We start from the raw sequence: 21,300 nt of genomic DNA, 5'->3' as shown, positions 1-21,300 counted from the left end.
GCCACAATAAAATTTTTTTGGGCCATGTCATGTGTGGAGCTCCGTGCATATGTGTTGTTAACAGCAGGAATGTCTCTGGACTTAAGTGTCTCTGGAGGTTTGAAAATATAGCTACCCTGGGCTAATGCAGCCACCTGCCAGCATGGCTGCTGTCCAGTGTGGCTCATGGTAAAAATAAAAGGAAATACTGTGTTCAAAAGTAGTTGATGTCATATTTCCTGCTGAATTTACAGTAAAAACCAAGCTCCCATCCATAGTCTTTTCTTCATCTTGACCTTCAGATCACATTTAGTTTCACAGTTTTCACACCATAAAGAAAACCTGTTCATGAATTTATAAATCAGGTGTTTCTGCTTGTGTTCGACCTCTGACCTCAGAGTGAAGCTAGCACAGAAATCTACTTAAGAAGGATGAATAATGTATTAAATATTGTATAACTGTGAGAGGATGTGGTATGACTGCACCTATACAGCAGTGAGACTGCAAACATGCACGCAGTGTCACCGCCATGGTGCCTCAGGCTGCTTGTTTACATGTTAGATTAGCGTGTTAGAGGGAAGAGATGGAAAGATAGCGATTAATGCAGAAGCTAAAAATTAGATAAACACATGTGCAGTCCATGTAGATGACAGGAGAGCTCTGAGTGAAGCTGATAACAGAGGCAGAGTTTAGAGCCCTCGGTTTAGTCCCTCAGGCAGTGGATGGTCCTGAACAGAGCATGCAAGGTTACATAAGGATGATAATTAGAATAAAGATGCTGCAAAAGCAGCAACACTGGATAAAACATTATAAATGTCACAGTGGACAAAAGCATCTGCTATGTTTTCTAATCAGGTGTAAGTGTCAAAGTCCCAGCATCAGCAGAAAGGAACTGGGTGGATATTTGATTTTGTTTGTATGTTTTATTTTCGTTTTCTGAAGTGAGAATGTTTAGCTGAGGTGCAGTGGTTCAGGCTGGGGTTCATCGAACTGCAGGCATCCGTTTAGCAGATGAATGAATTTCTAACTAAACTGCTGGTCAAGGCTAACTCTTGAAATGCAGCAGACACTGGAGACTACCATAGAGCAGCTTTCACCTTTCTTAGGCCCCGTTTACATGACAATGTTTTCGAGTGAAAGCGCAAAAATTTGTAGCGTTTTGGCTGTCCATTTACACGGCAATGGCATTTTGGTGCCTGAAAATGGAACTTTTTGGAAACGGGCTCCAGAGTGGAGGTTTTTCAAAATGCCGCCGTCTCCATCTCCATGTAAACAGAGAAACCGACACTTTCTGTAAACAGACTTACACACTGCGGCTGCAGTAAATATCCATGCCCAAGTAGGCTTAAGGCCCAAACATACTCTGGCAGAAAGTACGCGGAACACACTCCACGGAAGTCCGCACGGACTCAAAGCAGACGTCCACAAGGCCCATGCACGCAGAGCTCAAATCTTACGACCGCGCAGACTCCGCTCCGCGTACTGGTGTCACACAAAACACCGCTCGGCATGTTTTTTTTTTTTTTACATCGATCCGCATTATATGTGATACCAACCTGCATTTGTTCCTCTGTGCAGCGTTGATTGGTGAGCGGTGACTCCCAGAGTGGAGAAGGAGTGGGGCTAGGCGTCCAACTAGATCATCAAAGTTTTCACGTGTCATTTGGAAGTACTGAAAATGCTTTTCCACGTCAATACTTCGTCCTTCACCAACATGGCATACTCCCCTTCCTCATCTCTTGTGGCATTTAATGCCCGTACGTACCACCATCTCTTAATTTTATTGCTTTGCAAAGCCAGCAGGCTTTGTCAGTGAAAGACGCCATGACAGAAAAATGTAAACAACATGCAAGGATTGTGGGAAATGTAGGATTTCATGGAAATTTTACAGGGAACTACTACACGGCAGTGTGCTCGACTATGGAAGCTCTGATGACTGCGGACGTTCTGCACAGAGTCCGCTCTGCTCACAGTACGCTTGAGTATGTTTGGGCCTTTATAATGCATGCACGGATGGGAAGCCCCAAACAACACAAAGACGGCCGACACCAGTGTACTGTTCGTGCTCCTCACTCTTTTGAATTCAACTGTACTCTCCAACAAAGTGTTGATTTACCTCACCATCACTTGGATCAGCTGAGACGTATTTTGTGCCTGCACCAGATTCTGACTCGACCCATACGCCATCCAAGAACAGCCCAAAGGCTGGCTTGAAGGTTCACTGTAAAATCACACCGCCATCTACTGGCCTGACATGTATACTACATTGTTTTTGGTGTTTCCCACGGTCTCGTGTGAACAGAGATCGTTTTGAAAATGTTGCTGTCTGAATGTGGAACTTAGGTAGGAAACAGTAGGGTCCTGGAGGGTGCATGGGAGTTTGCCCAACCAGTCTACATGTGTTTTGTGGATCTGGAGAAGGCATTCGACCAAGTCCCACGAGGAATCTTGTGGAGGGTGCTCTGGGAGTATGTGGCCCCGGGGAAGACCCAGGACACACTGGAGAGACCATGTTGCTCGGCTGGCCTGGGAACGCCTTGGGATCCCCGGGGAAGAGCTGGACGAAGTGGCCAGGGAGAGGGGAGTCTGGGCTTCCCTGCTTAGGCTGCTGCCCCAGCGACCTGATCTCGGATAAGCAGAGGAAGATGGATGGATGGATGTTATAGTTGGCTTTAATTGTCAACCAATAATTTTTGTCAGTATATTTCCATTGCCCTTATTTGAAAATTTTGCCACTTTTAATCAATTTTTACTGCTTTAAGCCCACTTTGGCCAATTTTTTCCCTACTTTTTGCCCATTTTTGCCACTTTTATTCAGTTTTTGTAATTTTTCACCTGTTTTTGCCTCCTTCATCCTGCTTTTTGCAACTTCCCCCCCTTATCATTTTTTGTTTTGGATTGTTTTTGGCCACTTTTTACCCGTTTAGGCTGCCTTTTGCCACATTCTCCCCAATTTTTGCCACTTTTTGATGCTTTTTGCCTGTTTTTAGTCACTTTTCAGTCAGTTTTGCCATGTTTTTACTGCTTTTGATTATTTTTGCCACCTTTTACTCATTTTTTGTCACTTTGCACCCATTTTTGCAGTTTATGCCTTCTGTGTGACCTGTTACTTATTTTCATTGCCGCTTTTGCCCATTTTTGCCGCCTTTCACTACTTAGATTGTGGCTCTTGCCACAAGGTATTTTTCAATAACTTGGCTCTTTGGTTGAGCAGGGTTGAGTAACACTGACTTAGACAGTTATACTATACTTAACCCTCAGATCCTACTGTGTCCATTTTGAGGACATTCATCATTTTTATCATCATTATTTTGAGTTGATAGTCACATTTTTATAGATTGAGGCATCAAATTTGGCCAAAATTATTATTTTTCTTCATATATAAAAAATAAAAACTGTGTTGCCCATAGAACTCTACTGATGCCAAATAGCTCCATCCATCCTTGTTTGTCCAAAATCTGGACAATAGACTTCCATTAAAAACACGTTTTTGACTGTGTGTCTATGGCACCAAAACAGCATATAGCAACCTTTTCTATGCAGTCACTCGATCACCAGGGCTCTAAGTTTCACCATTCCACAGTGATCCAGCTGATAGTACCAGCGCACCATTTTAACCCCTTCAGCAATGCGCATGCAGGATTTTTTTCATGGACTCAGCGTGTTTGAAGCGCTATTTCACCCACTAAACATCATCAGAATTAAATGAAGCGATTCATGCCACTAGATGTGGATGACTGAGAGTTGGCTACATGTGTAAGGAAAAGTTTGTGTGCTCCTACGTGTGTGCCTGGGTACGAATCTGCGTCTATGTTTGAAACCGGACATGCCATAAGTGGAGTGTTTACAGTTGAAAATGCTACCTCTGACTGTTCTGCAGTCTGGGACTAAGAAAAAGGGACATTTGGACAATTTCAACTTTGCCCTCACTTCATAGCAAGTTGATGGACATGCATGAGGATGCACGGATCCTTTTGATCAAAAGGAAAGTATATATATCTCAAATATGCAGTAAATTTATATATGTGCGTAATTAGCATAATCGCGGTCACATTTTGGTTAGAGGTGGAAATGCTCATGTTCGTGATTCATATCCTACATATATCCTCTGATTTTTTATGCCTGTACATAAAATAAACCTAACATGAACAAATGCATTCGCTCGCATAATATTTGGTAGAGGAGGCTGGAGAAAAGGATGGTAAAACTGGCGTTTTTCACTCCGATAGACTCATCTGTTTAGCATGGACGCTATCTCACTGAATCCAAGTCATAGGCATAGTGGACAATAACTGGCATGACAAGGGTGTAACATTGATTTTTTTTTATTTTTATTTATCATTTTATTGGTCAGGGTTGAAGCTATTGAAAAGATCTGAGTCAGTGAAAGTTAAAAAAAATTGAAAAAAAGAGTGTTCTATTTACAGTTTTCTGTATGTCCAGAATATGGACAAACAAGGACAGATGGAGCTAAAATATGGAATTTGGCACTGCAAAAAAAATTTAATGCATCAGAATCAATTTTACTACTCATCACTGACATGGCCCAGACTCTATTTATTTTTTTAAAAAGCTTTTTTTATGTAGATCATTTTATATGGGAAATATGGTGTTTTTGTGTTTTGAAACCATAAAAATAACTGTGACATGGTGTACAATAACTGACATAAAAAGTTTTTTTTTGTTTTTTTTTGTTTTTTTGTGGTCAGGGTTGAAGATGTTGAAGAGATTTGAAGCAGTGAATGTAAAAAAAAAAAAAAAAAAAAAAAAATCATCTTTCAAAATTCAAAATTCATCTTTCTTCTTCTTGGTGGATTTTCTGTGCATACTGCTTCCTACTCTTTGAGCATGCACACGTGTGTTTGGGTAGGAAAGCAGACCAACCGTGCTCTAAACTATTGTGCCTAATGTGAGAGCACCTTGAATTGTGCCTGGGACCTCAGAAGTGTAGCAGCACTACATTTGAATATATAATTATGACTTGAAAAAATAGTAAAATGATGAAGGAAATACTAAAAAGCCTTTATTGTAATGGCCAATCATTTAAAAAGCCAGCATGTTTCGACTAGATCAGGGCTACAAACGCTGCTACGTTGCTGTTAAAACTGCTATGAACACAATACTGGAATTGTTTTTAATGCACCATGGAATAAATATGTATTTTTTCTAATCATGTGACTTCTGCCCTACTTTTTTGATGCATTATCACAAACAATCATTATATTTTCCATATGCTTCATGTCCTAGTGTGTAACTGACAGATAATAGCAGAGATCCCTGCCTTTGGGCCTGAACCCCTTGTTACTGTCAGTATCTCATTAAAACAGACACGGCCTGGTAGTTCGGCCTTCGTTAACAAGCTGTTTGCTTGATCACTGTCACCCTCAGCTCAGACAGACATCTATCCCAGCTCAGCGTCAGAACGGCTCACTCAGCCGAAATGAAGCCTGACGGCACAATCAAGGGCAGAGCAAAGTGCAGGCTCGCCTGAAACTCACGCCGCTCGTTCTCCATTTGACCTTCTACGGGAAGCAGGTCTGCAAAATGTGCTGCCCGGCTCTGCAGCAAACATGGACAGCAAACAGAGGATCACCTGTGAGCACTGGCTTCCAGTAAATACACCGTTATGGCAGAACGTGTCTTGGAATTGTCTTGCTGAAATAAGCAGGAGGCATTTGGATGAAAGCGTGTTGTTCCAAAAGCCTCTCAGTAATGTACAGCTCCTGCTTGATGTATTCACGCTTCCTCATGATAAAACCTCGTATTTCTGTGAAAAGGACACAGCTGAAAGAAGCAGAAACACTCAGAGCAGGAATAGTTTTTTTCCAGAAACATCCCAGCTGTGTGTAGAGAGACAGATATAGATACAGATAGATGGATGGAGATGAAGATGGAGTTAATGTTTTATTTATTTGTGTTTAAGTGCAGAAGAGAGCTGCAGTATAAAACACCGAATAAAGCCAACAAACTCTCAGTGTGTCACCTTCAACATGACCGATTCATAGGACAGAGGTAGTCCATTCAAACAAATAACTATTTTCTTGGATTTATTTCTAAAATAAGTACCAAAGTAATTCTTTTATTTATTCTTATCATCAATCAGAGCCACGATAGCGATCAGTTAAAGTTACTAACACAACGTCAAAATAAAGTCTGCTCATTTAAAGTTTAATAATCACTGATTTTAGACTTTCTGGTGCATAAACATGCATGTCTGTCATTTTTAGTTTCCTGATTATTCAAGTATTCAGTAGCAGTGAACTGATTGGATGTCTGCTCTCATTTCTCTGTTGGTCTTTGCTGCCCTCTGCTGTCTGTAAGGGTTTAAAGTGTCTTAAGCAGAGTGTTTTTAAAAGGAATCCTGTGCCCTCTTGGTTGGCAAAACACACTAAACTCCAGAAGACCATTAGGACCAAGAAATACTATGAAACATTACTGCTGCAATGACTTTTATGTTGGGCCCTTTTTTGATCTATACTGAGCCAGAACTATATCTGACAGAACCAGTTTGGATTATCTGGTGCTAATATGGTGTTAAAATGCACTAGAATACAGGAAATGGCATCTACTTCATTAAAAATGTTCTGGGGGAAGACCCCCAGACCCCCTAGGGATTTATTTATTTATTTCTGTGTGTTCTTCACAGTCCAACGTTGAATCTACACAGTTCTTGTGGATGCTGATCCTAACTACAAACTAACTTGAGTAGTCTGTCTAGTTAGCCTGTTTCAAGGCTATATAATGTGCCATTTGTAGAACATAGAAACATGTGTGCCCTCGAAAACGTGAAACTAAGTGCCCTCTTCAGTGGCGAGAACGCGCTGTATGTGCCCTTTTTTTCTTTTCGCCCCTGCCCTTGAAAATGTCTGTGCACACCACTGCTGGCAGCCCATGAGAGCTGCATCTCAGAGACGCAGCATGTCTTACGTACAGAGAGCTTTAAAATTTGAGGTCTCTTCTATTTTTTATTTGCAGCATGAGCAGTTATCTGTCCATCTAGACAGGAAAATGATAAATACAGAGCCATATTTACCTTCTTGTAGCAAATAATTACGTCCACATCTGCAGAATATGTTTGAAATCTGTTTCTTGATGAACCAGATGAAGGCCATGAGCTAAAATGTGTCTGTTTAATGAAGTAGTTCCCCAAATGTTGACTCTTTATGAAGCTTTCTGTTTCCACCAAGTGGCAACCTCCGGTCCTGAAAAATGAAGCCAATGCAGAAGTGCAAAAAATTACAATAACGCAGGTGTCCACTTGAGGCTGGCTGCAGGACCATCAGAAGTCCCGTCTGCACATGTTAAACAGCCAGTTTTTACTTTAGAAATAAACTGGTTTACATCCTGGTTAAAAAAAACACCAAACGTGTCTCATTAGCTAGTGTCTTATTGTGCTCCCACTGTACAGGGGGTGAATTTTTTTGTCCAACGATCGTTTGGATTATATCTAGGATGAAAGCTGATTGGCGCATCTCATTTGATTGACAGATAGCTCAACAGGCAGAGGCTACGTATCTGTCAACCAGAATGCTAGCTAGCTAGCTGACAGGAAGTTGCGCTTATGTTGATCCAAAGTTAGGCTGAGACCACGATTTCAATATGGAAGTCTCCACGGATTGGCTTCAAGACCCTTTTGAGTCCGCCTATTGTAAACAGACGACTGACGTCACACAGGGTTTGTCCAATTCCTTCTACAGTCTATGGTTTCGACACAGTTCAGGTAAAGGGAAACACAGTACAAAAGCACTTCCGTTTTGCGCTTTTCAAAGTAAAAGTCCCCCTAGCATTCCTTTGGAGAAACTCTCTTCGTATGTTCATACTGCTTTTATTTTGAAAAGCTCCCGGCATGCTTCCTCTATACACTGAATCCAGTCACTTGTAGGGAGTTTTACTGAGGTAAACCTTAGAGAGAATGACAGGGCTTTGACAGCAGGGAGACAAAACCAACACACAGCAAACTGGTGTCTGGTAGTAAAGCTGTTATGGCAGCAACAGCTGCAAGCTGAAAAACCGTCTGAAGAGCGATCACTGCACAGGAACGGCGAGGAGCGCTCAAAGGGAGCACTGCAGAAATGTGACGTCACAGTATCAGCGTGGACCAAAACATAGCGGCGTCCTGGTAGCACAGCATGTAAAAGTTACATTGAATCCATTAAAATGATCACTAATAAGAAGTCTATCCACACATTAAATTTAATTAAAGACTTATTTAAAGATTAAGATTCTGACGCCTTTAATCTTTTCAACCTGACAGATTTGTCTTGTTTTTATTTCATTTATTTAATGCCTCTTCACTTTTCTTTTTGTTAAAGTTTCTTACGATGTACTGTTCAATGACCTTACCTTTTGATTGTTACTGAGATGTATTAATGTAATGTGCATAACGTTCAATAAAATTTGTTTTTAAAAAAAAAGGCGGCGTCCTGGTGAGTTTTTAAGCTCAAATTTACTCAAAATGCAGATATCTAATGAGTTTTTTAGTTCAATATACATTTGAGAGAACAAATATCTATCCAACAAGATGAACTTGCCTGATGATGCAGCGTTCCTTTTAAGACAATATGTTTGATAAACAAGAAGCATGCTTCTGAATGCCATTTAAGTAGACATTGTGACCCCTTATTGCTCCATCAGAGGGTCCACACAATCTAAATCCAGTGGAATTCAATTAAAAAATTTTTTTTTACTTGTCCCCAGGGGAAAATTCAGAGCCCTTAGAGCAGCAGTCAACAAAAAATCCAAATTGCAATTATAAAAAATTTAAAGAGAAAAATTTGTATACCATATATACAGTAAATGTATGTCTATATTAGTGCTGTCAAACGATTACAATTTTTAATCTAAATTAATCACAGGGTTACTGTGAATTAATTTAGATTAATCATGATTAAATATCATTCATTTTTAATCTATATTAATCACGTTTCATTTTGCATTAGCAAGCAGGTTCAAGAAAGAAGGGAATATATATTCCAGGGCTATTCAATTACAAATTCAACTGGGCCAAATTTTTAAATCAAGAAATGTAGCCGTGCCAGACATGTTTGGCACCCAGTAAGCAGCTGGTTATGTCAACTTTCGAAACAATACAGATCAACATGATGAAAAATATTCACTTTTATTCGTAGTCTCCCTTTTAAGTTTGGCGTTCCATGAGGGTGGTTTGTCACAAGCTTGGCGACACATTAGCCAAAGTGCTAGCAGAATCCGCATGCTTCACGTTAATGTGGTATTTTAAGCTGGAAGTGCTTCGGTGGAAAGAAAACTCCTTCCTGCAGAATGTGCATATCCAGGCACGTGCACACACAGACGTCAAAGGGGGCTTGAGCACCTGCCCTTTTTCTTTCTCAAGAGAAAGTTTGGCTTTTGTTTCTGGTGTTTCTACTCTTGGAGATGATTGGTGATTAAGGAAGGTCACAAGTTCACAAATGACAAGACCTAACATAGTTAACGTGTTGCTAACGTGCACATATGAGCCACTAGCTGATGTAATAAGTTCAGTTTAGCTAAGGTTCTTCAGCACGGTCATACAGGCTAACATACTGTGCTAAAGGAGAGCTACAGGTGAATAGAGGTACATGTATCTAAAAATCCATCATCAACATCGCCACATTGATATGCTAATTATGCACTTTTTAATTGAAATGTGCTCATTTGCATACATTTGCCAAGACATTGGAGGTGAATGGGATAAAAAATGAACTAAAACAGATCACCATCAAACTTCCCCAGTAAATTACAGACAGTTTTTACCCTGAAATGTTTAAATATCTAGAGGAGCTTATTCAAGGAATTCAGGGGAAATCTACAGATGAAAACAGTCGAAATAAACACCATCTATGTGTACTTTTGGAAGTTTTCTTTCTTTAAGAGTGAAAGAAGACATGGATGCAAAAAGACCAAAATCTCTAAACTGAGCAGAACATGGAAACACAATTTTCTAACCTGAAGAGTCCTGTCTGAAACAGCTACTGCATCATTCTGACTGTAGGCTCCTCAGCTAACCACTATTCACTCTACCAGATATTTAATATTTAATACCTGACACACAGACAGCCCTCCTTCAAATGTGAAAGATACACTGAAGCTAAGTTCATGTCACCATCAGTTAGTGTGTGATTGTTTGGAGAGATAATTAAAATAATAATGATAGAAATAATAATAATAATAATGATAATAATTTAAGGAAAAATAATAAAGATGAAAATATAAATAATAATCACAATAATAGTAATAATAATAATGATAATGATAATAATAATAATAATATAATAGAAGTCATAATATTGATAGAAATAATAATAATGATAATAATAGAAGTAATAATATTGATAGAAATAATAATAATAATAATAATAGAAGTAATAATAATGACAGAAATAATAATAATAATAGAAGTAATAATAATGACAGAAATAATAATAATAATAATAACAATAATAATAATAATAATAATAATAATAATAACAATAATAATGATATGAATAATAATAATAATAATGATAATAATAATTTAAGGAAAAATAATGATAGAAATAATATTAATAATCACAATAATATTAATAATATTAATAATATTAAAAATAATAATAATAATAGAAGTCATAATAATGATAGAAATAATAATAATGATAATAATAGAAGTAATAATAATGACAGAAATAATATTAATAATAATAATAATATTAACAATAATAATGATATAAATATAAATAATAATAATAATAAAAGCAATAATAATAATGATAGAAATAATAATAATGATAATAATAATGGAAGTAATAATAATAATGATAGAAATATAAAGAAAAAAATAACAACAACAATAATAATAATAATAATAATAATAATAAAAGTAATAATAATAATGATAGAAAAAATAAATAAATACTACTACTACTACTACTACTACTACTACTACTAATAATAATAATAATGATAGAAAAAATAAATAAATACTACTACTACTACTACTACTACTACTACTAATAATAATAATAATAAAAAAATAAAAAAAGTAATAATAATAATCATAGAAAAAAAAAAATAAATACTACTACTACTACTACTACTACTACTACTAATAATAATAATAATAAAAGTAATAATAATAATCATAGAAAAAATAAATAAATACTACTACTACTACTACTCCTAATAATAATAATAATAAAAATGATAATAATAATAATAATAATAATAATAATAGAAAAAATAAATAAATACTACTACTACTACTACTCCTAATAATAATAATAATAAAAATGATAATAATAATAATAATAATAATAATAATAGAAAAAATAAATAAATACTACTACTACTACTACTACTACTACTAATAATAATAATAATTATAATAGTTATACTACTATTACTACTACTACTACTAATAAAATAATAATAATAATAATAATTATAAAATTAAAAATATAACTAATAATAATTATTATAATACTACTACTACTACTAATAATAATAATAATAAAAATATAAATAATAATAATAATACTAATACTGCTACGACTAATAATAAAATATAAATAATAATACTAATACTTATACTACTACTACTAATAATAATAATAATAATAATAATAATACTAACAATAATAGAAGTAATAATAATAATGATAGAAATAATAATAATAACAATAATAATATAATAATAATAATAATAATAATAATAATAATAATAATAATAATACCAACCAATCAGCAAGCACCACCTGGGAAGACAACCAAAGATCCACAAACGACAGACAGCACACTCACTCACAGGCACGAGGGACAAAGAAACAGAGTACTCACACTCACACAAACATTTTTGTTCTAACGAATAAGATTATTGATCACTTCTGGAGTCTGAAAAACCTTTAACCCACTAAATCATGTCCAATAATATAGGCAAAGATGAAATAGTAAAATCTACAGATTTCACCAGAATATGAGGATAAGCTTGCTCATAATCAGAAAGATTTTTAAAACTGTTTACAACCTTCTGTCTCTCTTCCTGCATCAGTGACTAATTTTATATTTTTACAGATCTTTTGTCTTGTTTTTGCTGTTTATTCACCGATAAACTGTGTTTATTAATTTAGTAAATATTAAAGTAAGGGGGGCACCAAAGAGGGCACTCTATGACATTTTGTCCAAAAAGAGGACCAAGAAGGGGAACTTAGTCAATGTTTTTCCACTTAGAGGGAGTCGCAGAGGGCATGTTGTCAGAGTTTGTCCAGTTAGAAGCTAAAAGACATTCTTCTGACCATAAAGCCCCTCAGAGGGCAGTTCCATCTAGAGGGCACCAAAGAGGGGATTTTATAAAATGTTGTCCACTTGAATGGCACCAAATGGGGCACAGTGGCATTTGTTTGTAATTACACAGCGCCAAAGATTGAACTTTGTCGTACACTATCTACTAAAAGAGCACCAGAGAATCCACTTTGACTAATTTTATCTCCTTAAAAGCCACCAGGGAGGGCACTTAGTAATTTTTGTCCTTTCAAAGGGCACCAGAAATGAAACTTAAGTCAAATTTTATCGGTTAGATGCCAATTTTGAAGGCATGTTGAAGTTCTTCTGATTACAAAGCACTTAAAAGCACACACTGTCAAATTTGTCCATCATAAAGGGAACTACATGATGTTCATCTACCATACAAGCATCATCATTTTTGAGGAATGCCACTTACTTTCTGTAAAGCGTTACAAAATCCGTTGTGAATGAAATGCATGTATTTTCTGTTTCCCTGCAGGTACAGCAGCTCTGTGGTAACAACCAGGCGTCTTTATCAAACTTACACAGGGATAAAAAATGGAAATAAACAAGGAAACACCACCAGAGAGGATATATGACACACTACAGCTATATAATAACTGCTGAGTTCTTCACACTGTGTATAATGTTAGTGAAAATGTAGAAATGAAAAAGACAGAGAGAAGAAATAAAGAAACAAGAGCATCAAAAATAAGACTGGTTGTCCTCTGTATCTTCATCTTTATTTCTCTGTGTTTTTATTCTATTTCTGCATCTCTTCTTTGCTTTGAATGTGTAGTTCTTCTTTTGCCCTCTTGGTGTCAGTGTTTGAGAGCAATCAGAGTTTCTTCTGCTGTTCTGGTAAAGTCTGAGAGTGAATTCAGATTCTGGCCCCTGCTGTGATTGAGTTTGACACCCCTGCTCTCTTCTCTAATAATAGGCATAGCATGGATGTGGCATAGTCGGTGGTCAGCTTTAATTGTCGTGGGGTTTTTTGTGTTACTGAAATTGCAACTCAATCAAACAGCAGTAATACCCACACATACAAGGATTTCTTTTTTTTAAGATTTATTTTTGGGCATTTACTTGATAGAGGAGGACAGTAGATAGAGTCAGAAACAGGGTCAAGAGTGGGGGAGAGGCATGCTGTAAAGGGCCTCAGGCCAGATTTGAACCTGGGCCGCCCGCGTACACGGGGAGCGCCTTCAACCACTAGGCCACCTGCTCCTGATACAAGGATTTCATTTTGAGATGCTTTATTTCTATTCTACTGAACAAATCAAAGTGATTAAAGATTGAAAAGATTGGTTTACATGAAATAAAACCATGAAGCACTAAATCAGCTCATCAATCGGGGAATCTCAACAATCATTGAGAGCAAGAAGCATGACTAAATGTTATCTCAATTTTCAAAGACATGATGTCCAACAGCACAGAGGATTTTCAGTCCTCACAGGGACGTGTAGAGTGGTTTATCACAGATTTAGATTTATGTAAATATTCATCAGTAAAACTGACTTGGATTGAACTTCATGAAGTTTATTTCTGATACAATGATAATCAAAAAAGAAAAAGAAAATGATTAGATGCTAGAATATATTTTCATTTAATCAATAATCTCATGCAGTTTAAGCATTCTGCTTCATCTATGACCTTTAAAAGCTTCTCTCATTGGCCATTAGGGCAAGGATCAGCGTTCGGCAGAGATTCACAGCGATCCACAACAGCGTGGATCCCTCCAACATTGGTACCAGTGAAGGTCCCGCTGATGGATGCCGATGTGGTCAGTCCATCGTTGTACGTGCGGGTGAGGGTCGCTGTGAAGGGGATCTCTGCCTCATACTTGCGTCCCACCATGCTGACGCTGCAGGAGTGGTTTGGGGGAACATCTTGCTTGATAGAGACAGAATGAGAGGTTGACTTTGTCACAGTGGATCCACTGGACAGGGTTGAGGTTGTCTCGGCACTGAGTGTGACACTAAAAGATGCGACTTCGGGGATTCCGGCTGTAATAGTGCTACTGATCCCAACTGTAAGGGAAGTGCTGGAATCCCATCTTTTCTCCTCCTCAAATGTACGTGAAAGTTGAACTGTCTTTTCAACCGAGCTGCACGCATTATTGATGACGGCTGACTGGCGAAACGCCTCAGGAGGATGCTCTTTGATTTTAGCGTTTGAAGTGTCGTATACAACATTGTGCATGCGCTCTGTGCCAAAATCTTTGTTTATGGTTAGAACGTCGTATTCCTTGTACCAATGCTCCTTACCCCCCCAGGAGACGAAAAGGGCCTCATGTCTGACATGCACTTTCCCAAGACCGCGCCAGTTTTTTCCAACATAAACATCATCTCCAGCGCAGGTCTTGACTGAATTTGCTGGCACGCTACCCCAAGAACCAGACCTCCATTCCAGTATCTCAAAGTTGTCTCTGTTCACCAGGATTTCAAACGGGTAGCCTCTATGCTCTTTATCGCCATAGGGATAGTGGCAATAAGACCCCAAACTAGGGTTGAAAAAACCTGAAGAGCACCCATATTTGCAGACATAATCGTAGCGACTGGCTCCACTGTGGTAGATATTAACAGCACCAGAGGGGACAGATCCATATGAGGTCTGCCATTCCAGAGTGGATCCATAAACAGGGGTGGAAGATCTACGGATTCTCTTCCTCATGTGAGCTGGAGGGGCCGGCAGAGATCTCTTCACTTTGATTTTAGGGATTATGTTCCCTAGAGCAGGGTTCAGGTGGAAATCTGCATAGGAGAGGATAAAAAAGACATTGGTTAAAAATTCTTTACAGAAGTACAAATTACAAAAGCAACACTAAGTACATAAAAAAACAGCACTGGGGTAAGGTATGAACTGTTGGGGCAACTGGAAGAATGATCCAAAAAAACTATCTTCTCTAGAAGTTATATATGTCCTCTCTGAATAAAAAACAAGCAGACTAACTGACATTGAACTGGAAATGCTGTGTATCAAATAACAACCAGCCAATAAACCATTAACTCAACACTAGATTGACCAATCAACCAGCCATGTAGTTACAAAAATCAACTATCTAACCAACCAACTACACAAACAACAAACTTTCCAACCAACTCAGCAAATAACCAACTCAGCAAAACAAATATTAAACCAATAACCAACCAATGAACCATGTTGACTAGCAGTTCTCACTAGTCAGACAACAGGACCCACCACCTGCTTAAGAGAAACCGTGACCCAAATTTTTGAAAGTTTTCAAGCTCTCAGATTTATCTAATAATTTATTTGGCAGTTTGGACCCTTAATGGGATATACACAATCAATCAAAGAGTCAGGCCAAAATAATGAACCTTATTACAGAAAGAAATGAATGCATGCGTTTAATTTTACACCATTTTCCCAAGACAAGATGGAACTTAGTTTTCATCAGACATTCAAAACCCATGATATTTCTCCTCTGTGGGTAAATCCATTAAAACACAATGATCTAAATGCATGTGTAGCTCTTCTTCCTCTCAGCTGTAGACAGCAGGAATCCATGATTGCAGAGAGAACAGAATGCACCAGTATGAAATATCACATACTCGTTATTTGATTCAGTTTTTCTGTCTCCTGAAAAACTTGAAAATATGACTTAGGCCATTATTTTAGGAAGGTGACCATATCACTCCTGTTTTAATAACTCGTTGACTGCAGGATTGGAGGAGATAAGTCAGATTAGTTGATGAGTTTCTGTTTACCTTCTTCAGTCGTTGGGTTCTGCTTCTCAGTGTCCTGCTGAGCAGCTGAACACAGAGCCAGCAGGGCGACCAGCAAAAACACAGACAGCTTCATCTACAACACAGAGAGCAGACATTTATGTTAAACCATGGAATCAGGAAAGGTATCAGAAGTTTGAATCCATGGTGGCCATGTTACTGTGAAGTCACCCTCCAGATGGGACGCTTAAATGACGTTACTGATGTGTTTCAGGTTTATTCATCATGTCAACATAAGTAAACTTAAAGTCAAATGTAAGACTTTTAAGGCTTTTTAAGACCTGAACTGGGAGTAAATAACATCATATTTTGCATGGCAAAAGACCATAAATGAAAGGACTGTAAGGTTTCTCAGTAGAAGAGACAAAGGCTGAATTCTCTGATTTGACGAGAAATTTCAAATGATTAAGGACAAAGGAATTTATTTCTTAAAACACCCAAACTGGGTGATTCCTGACATATTTTAATGCCACTTATCTTTTATAAAATATATTTCAATGCAAAATGGATCTACAGTGGTACGTGGTGAAGGCTCTGCTCTAAAGATGCGCCCTGGGTTCATCAGCAGCATGCTCTGGCTTTATAAGGAGGCATGACCTGAAACCTCCACATAGATGGATACGTTTACGTCTGTACTGAATGAAATAAAATTAGAGCATGACAGACTTAAGGCTTAGAAATCAGTAAACTTTTCCAGGAGCTGATTTATTTAAAGGTGTCCCACATTTTGTAGCAAATACAAAATAAATCTAAACTACTACTGCTCCTCTAATACTTCAGCTCACTTTCAGAGGGTTTAACACAAAGTACTTTAGTTATGTCCAGCTACAGCTTCACAATTATCTTCAAAATAACATTTTAGACATATTTATATTTGATATCAGATTAAAAAGAGCTTACCTTTGCAGTCCAGGACGGTTTGATCCTCCTCGGTTCTCCTCCAGCTTTAAATACTGTCAGCTTTGTCACAGTCAATCATTAATCTAACAGCTTTGACTGGAATTGACGTGGTTCACATTTCTCGTAAATTATATTGTTTGTTTTTTACCAGATATTCTTGACCATAGCTCAGTGAAACGCTCCTCCCTGCCCAGCAGTTTATCATCAGATAGAATATGATGATCCCCTGTGTCAGTACATCCATGCATCCATTTTCTACACAGCGCATCCCATTGGGGGTCACGGGGGTGCTGGAGCCTATCCCAGCTGTCATTGGGCAAGAGGCAGGGTGCACCCTGGACTGGTCGCCAGTCAGTCTCAGTGTATCAATACAGTATGTCATCAAATATATCAAATATTAAATAAGAAAAAAGAAGAAGAGGAACTGATGGGTTTGGATGTGTTTCTGTTTGTTGGCATCAGTGTCTGACATTGCTTGTACATGTACGACATTTAATCAAACATTTCTTAAAAATTCAACATTTTTGACCAAAAAATTAAAACACTGAAATATCCAGAGACATGATGTGACAGTGAAGTGGTCTTTGTGATGTCCATGTCTGTGTCTAAAAACTAACATCTGATGTCTGTCCTCTCTTTCCTTCACTGAGTTCAGATTTAGTCTACAGTAATGTTTGAATGGGACTAGTGATGATTAGCGAATTACCCCTGATGTCAGAGTTTGGTGCATTCACACGGGATAACTGAAGTCTGTAATGAACTCAAGTTCACAGACATTTCTGAGAGAAAACATGAAGCAGCTGCATGACAGCAGAAATGAAACAAGACAGTGAATTAGCTCTAAATTGACTGCACACTTGTCTGTCTGCGGCTTTTAGGCGCCAATCTTCTGTTAGAGACGAGCTGGAAGCTACCGAGCCTGCAAACACCATACTTGTACTAATTATCTCAAACAAGAAATACAAGTATATGGTAGAATTTTAAATTTTAATTTATAGATAATAATAATAATGATAACTAGAAAAGCACTCTGAGAGCGCAGACCTCCGCCATCAGCCCTATCTCCCAACAGTGAGAATCCTTTATAAAAATTCCTGGATCTGTCCCCATGTGCCGCCCACCACGGCATTCGCCGATTACTCCCTCCCCGGTGGGGTGGAAACACGGTGAGGCAAGGCACTGGCTACGGGTGGACTGTCATGGTGGAAGCATTGCCTGCTGGTGCCAACAGGTGGTCTCATGGTCTCACTGGACAACTGGAAGTCATGGCAGAGGGTGAATATTCCTCTGTTCCTCCCAGCATTGTGAGTATTCTCACTACAATTCGCTGTCTTTCTCTCTGTTGCGCTCCGATTCGTCTCCTCGACCGGGCGTGCATCTGTCAAACTCTATAAACTCCAAAACTTTGAATAGAAACACACCCAAAAATGCTGGGATCGAAGTTACTCATGTCCGCCATCTCCTGGTGTAAAGTGGTAACAGCACAGACCTCCGCCATTAGCCCTGTCTCCCAATAGTACAGAATCCTTTCAAAAATTCTGAATCCAGACAGTGATCCAGATCAGTCCCAAAATCTAATCAGTTCTTCCTTATGCCATTTCTGACATTTCCTGAAAATTTCGTCGAAATCCGTCCATAACTTTTTGAGTTATCTTGATAAAAAACGAACAAACACACCCAATCACATGACCTCCTTGGCGGAGGTAAAAAAAACAAAACAAAAAAACAAAAAAACACTTTTTTTTTTTTAGTAAAAAGCACTTTCAAAGTCAGTTAAAATAATGAAAATAAACCCTTGAGAATCAGAACCTTTAAAAATCTAAAACAAATACTCAAACTAAATAAATGCTGTGATTAATTATGATTAATCACAGCATAGGCATGTGATTAACTTGATTAATTTTTTAAATCAATTAACGGCACTACTATAAATCAACATTTAAAATACTACCATTTACTTGTATTTCTGTTTGAGATAAATTAGTACAAGTATGGTGTTTGAATGAAGAAATATGAAAGTTTTTAACTTATTTGTGGTTTGTAAATCAGAGTGTCTTAATTCACTGAGCAACAATATCTATAAACTGCAGTAGAGCCCAGCAGACAAACACATCAGGTACTAAATAACTTCTGCTGTAAAGTGAATGATCAGGTGTGCTGAGCGAGGAGACTGGAACGTTTGAGAAGTCACATCTCCTGGACCAAAAGGCTGAGATCAACCACAGACTTGGAGTGGGCTTATGGGTTCACTCAACAAGACATTATGGTGTTTCCAGTATTCAGGCATGTGGAAGAAGGTCAGAGTCTTCAGTCCTGGTCCTTATACTCTTGTGAGGCCTAGACATTGACTGATAGCTAGGGGTGCTGGCTGGACTCCTTTGTGACATCTCTTCTTTGGCGAATCTTTAGGTATCATCGTTAGACCGTGTGTCTAATGCTGACATGCTCAGGAGAGTGGGAGGTGGGAAGGGTCAGCTGCACCAGGCATGCTTCCCCAGGCCTGATCCAGCCCCAGACACCCAGGACCCAGTGGTTTTGGTCCAGATGCCAAGGGCGACGGCATGGATGGGTCAGCTGGGAGGAAACCTGGAGAGATGGGGCACAGGCCTGGAGGATGGACATCAGGAGGCCAGGCCTGACCTGACCTGTACTTACTCAGCCAATAGACAAAGGCAATAAAGGATATCAGCCAATGAGAGGCAGAGTAAGGCAGGCCATACAATCCAAGGGAAAAAATGCAGCCTCCTACTGAAAGATGTGGATTCAAAGGGACTGAGAAGTGGATTTATAAAGACTAAACGCTATAGAGAGTATTACATTATTATTACTATAGAGCAGTGTTTTTCAAACTTTGTTCCCCCAAGGCACACCTAAGGTTAAGCCAAAATCTCAAGGCACACCATATTTAAATTGATACAAAATAGACTTTTTAAATAATGTTACAGTCAAGGTGGCACATAAGGGGAGATAAAGGGGAGAGCTTTCTGGGGCAATAAGTGGCAAAACAAAATCAGAAATGGGTGAAAATTGGTAAAATAAAAAAAATAAAAAAAAAAGTGGCCAAACAAGGGGTTAAAATTGGCAAAAACTTAATGAAAGTGTTAAAATAGTAGCAAAAATAAGTTACAAGTGGTCTAAAAGGCTTAAATGTTTTTAAAAGGTGATAAAATGGGTTAAAAGTGATTTAAAAAAAAAAGGGTAAAATTGGGCAAAAAAGTGGTCAAACAAAGGCAATAGTGGATGTAAAATGGCAAAAAGGTGAAATAAATGGGTTGAAAGTGTCAAAAAGGTGGCAGAATAGACCACAAGTAGCAGAAAATTGCCAAAAAATAATGGTTACAATTGAATTAAGGTGGTAAAAAGAGGTTATAAGTTATCAAGAAGGAGTAAAAAATGGCCAAACAATAGCACAATTGGCAGAAAAGTGGCAAAAAGGTTGCAAAAATTGGTTAAATGTGGCAAAACATTCCCAAAAAAAGTGGCAAAAATGGGTCAAAAATGGTAAAATGAAGTGGCAAAAATGCAAAAAAACAAAAAAAAAAACAAAAACAAACAAACAAACAAAAAAAAGCAGCAAAATGGTTTAAGATGTCAAAAGAACCAATCCAAGCAACCCAAAATTAGCTTGCCATGCTTTTCAGCTCCACATTATGTAACATCCAGGATGCTAGCACCAATGCTACAGATCCAACTTACATACACTGATTTCATCAATAAATCACAACTGGGGAGGGCCCATTCTCTGGGTTTTTTCCAGCCAGATCTGTGGGCAGGCCTGGGTACAGTAGGATACTTGCCATAAAGTCACAGTAATAACATATGGTTGTACAGGTTCCAAGGCACACTAGTGTTCCCTGACACACCATTTGAGAGCCACTGCTATAGAGTATTTGGACTGAACAGGCCACGCCCCCATTCATTGGTGGGTGGATTCAGGCCCCTGCTCCATATCATTTACGTTAATCTCACCTGTTGACCTGCAGCGTTATATAAAAGAGTACAAAGTGACTCAGATGAACAGTAGACAGACGGTCCTCCTGGCTGTGGTATAAAGTGATATCAGTCTTATCTATCTGTACTAATCGCTCTGTCTGCAGGTCAAAGACCTTCAGTCACTCCCTACTCACTCAGGTCCAAACGGACACAAACTCAAAGATCGAGAGGCTCACATCAGGTTTAGATGAGATTAAGGTCAAAATTAACATTAATATTTGGAGTGTTATGGCTGCTGGTTAATTAGGATAAGATAAGATAATAAGAGATAATACTTTTTTGTCCGATTGCTCGGAAATTTGTTTTGCATCACCAGCTCATCCATCAACACAGTACAATCACATCACACTCAAAAATAAGAGCATATCATTAAAAACATCATAAAACAGCTTAAAAAAAAAAAAGTCCAACTATCCAACAACAGTCC

At 38.1% G+C, this 21,300-nt stretch overlaps 1 protein-coding gene across 1 annotated transcript; it reads right to left on the bottom strand.

Moving 5' to 3' along the window:
* Positions 1 to 13,757: 13,757 nt before the first annotated feature.
* Positions 13,758 to 16,942, bottom strand: LOC121509430 (natterin-3-like). Its single transcript, XM_041786805.1, has 3 exons — positions 16,881 to 16,942; positions 15,963 to 16,056; positions 13,758 to 14,987 (listed from the first exon to the last, which is right to left on the bottom strand). Exons 2-3 carry the CDS (start codon positions 16,054 to 16,056, stop codon positions 13,903 to 13,905), a joined length of 1,179 nt encoding a protein of 392 aa, XP_041642739.1. The 5' UTR covers positions 16,881 to 16,942; the 3' UTR covers positions 13,758 to 13,902.
* Positions 16,943 to 21,300: the final 4,358 nt, after the last annotated feature.

The sequence above is a fragment of the Cheilinus undulatus genome, linkage group 5 (genome assembly GCF_018320785.1).
Source record: "Cheilinus undulatus linkage group 5, ASM1832078v1, whole genome shotgun sequence".
NCBI lineage: Eukaryota > Metazoa > Chordata > Actinopteri > Labriformes > Labridae > Cheilinus > Cheilinus undulatus.
Note: the sequence above shows the minus strand (reverse complement) of the source record. Positions and strands in the feature narration are given on the sequence as shown.

What these genes read in the sequence shown, in the direction of transcription:
- LOC121509430 (XM_041786805.1), bottom strand. Translation starts at nt 16,056, where the DNA reads ATGAAGCTGTCTGTGTTTTTGCTGGTCGCCCTGCTGGCTCTGTGTTCA. An exon ending in GAACCCAACGACTGAAGAAG is followed by an intron (nt 14,988 to 15,962) that starts GTAAACAGAAAC and finishes TCTCCTATGCAG; the next exon opens with ATTTCCACCTGAACCCTGCT.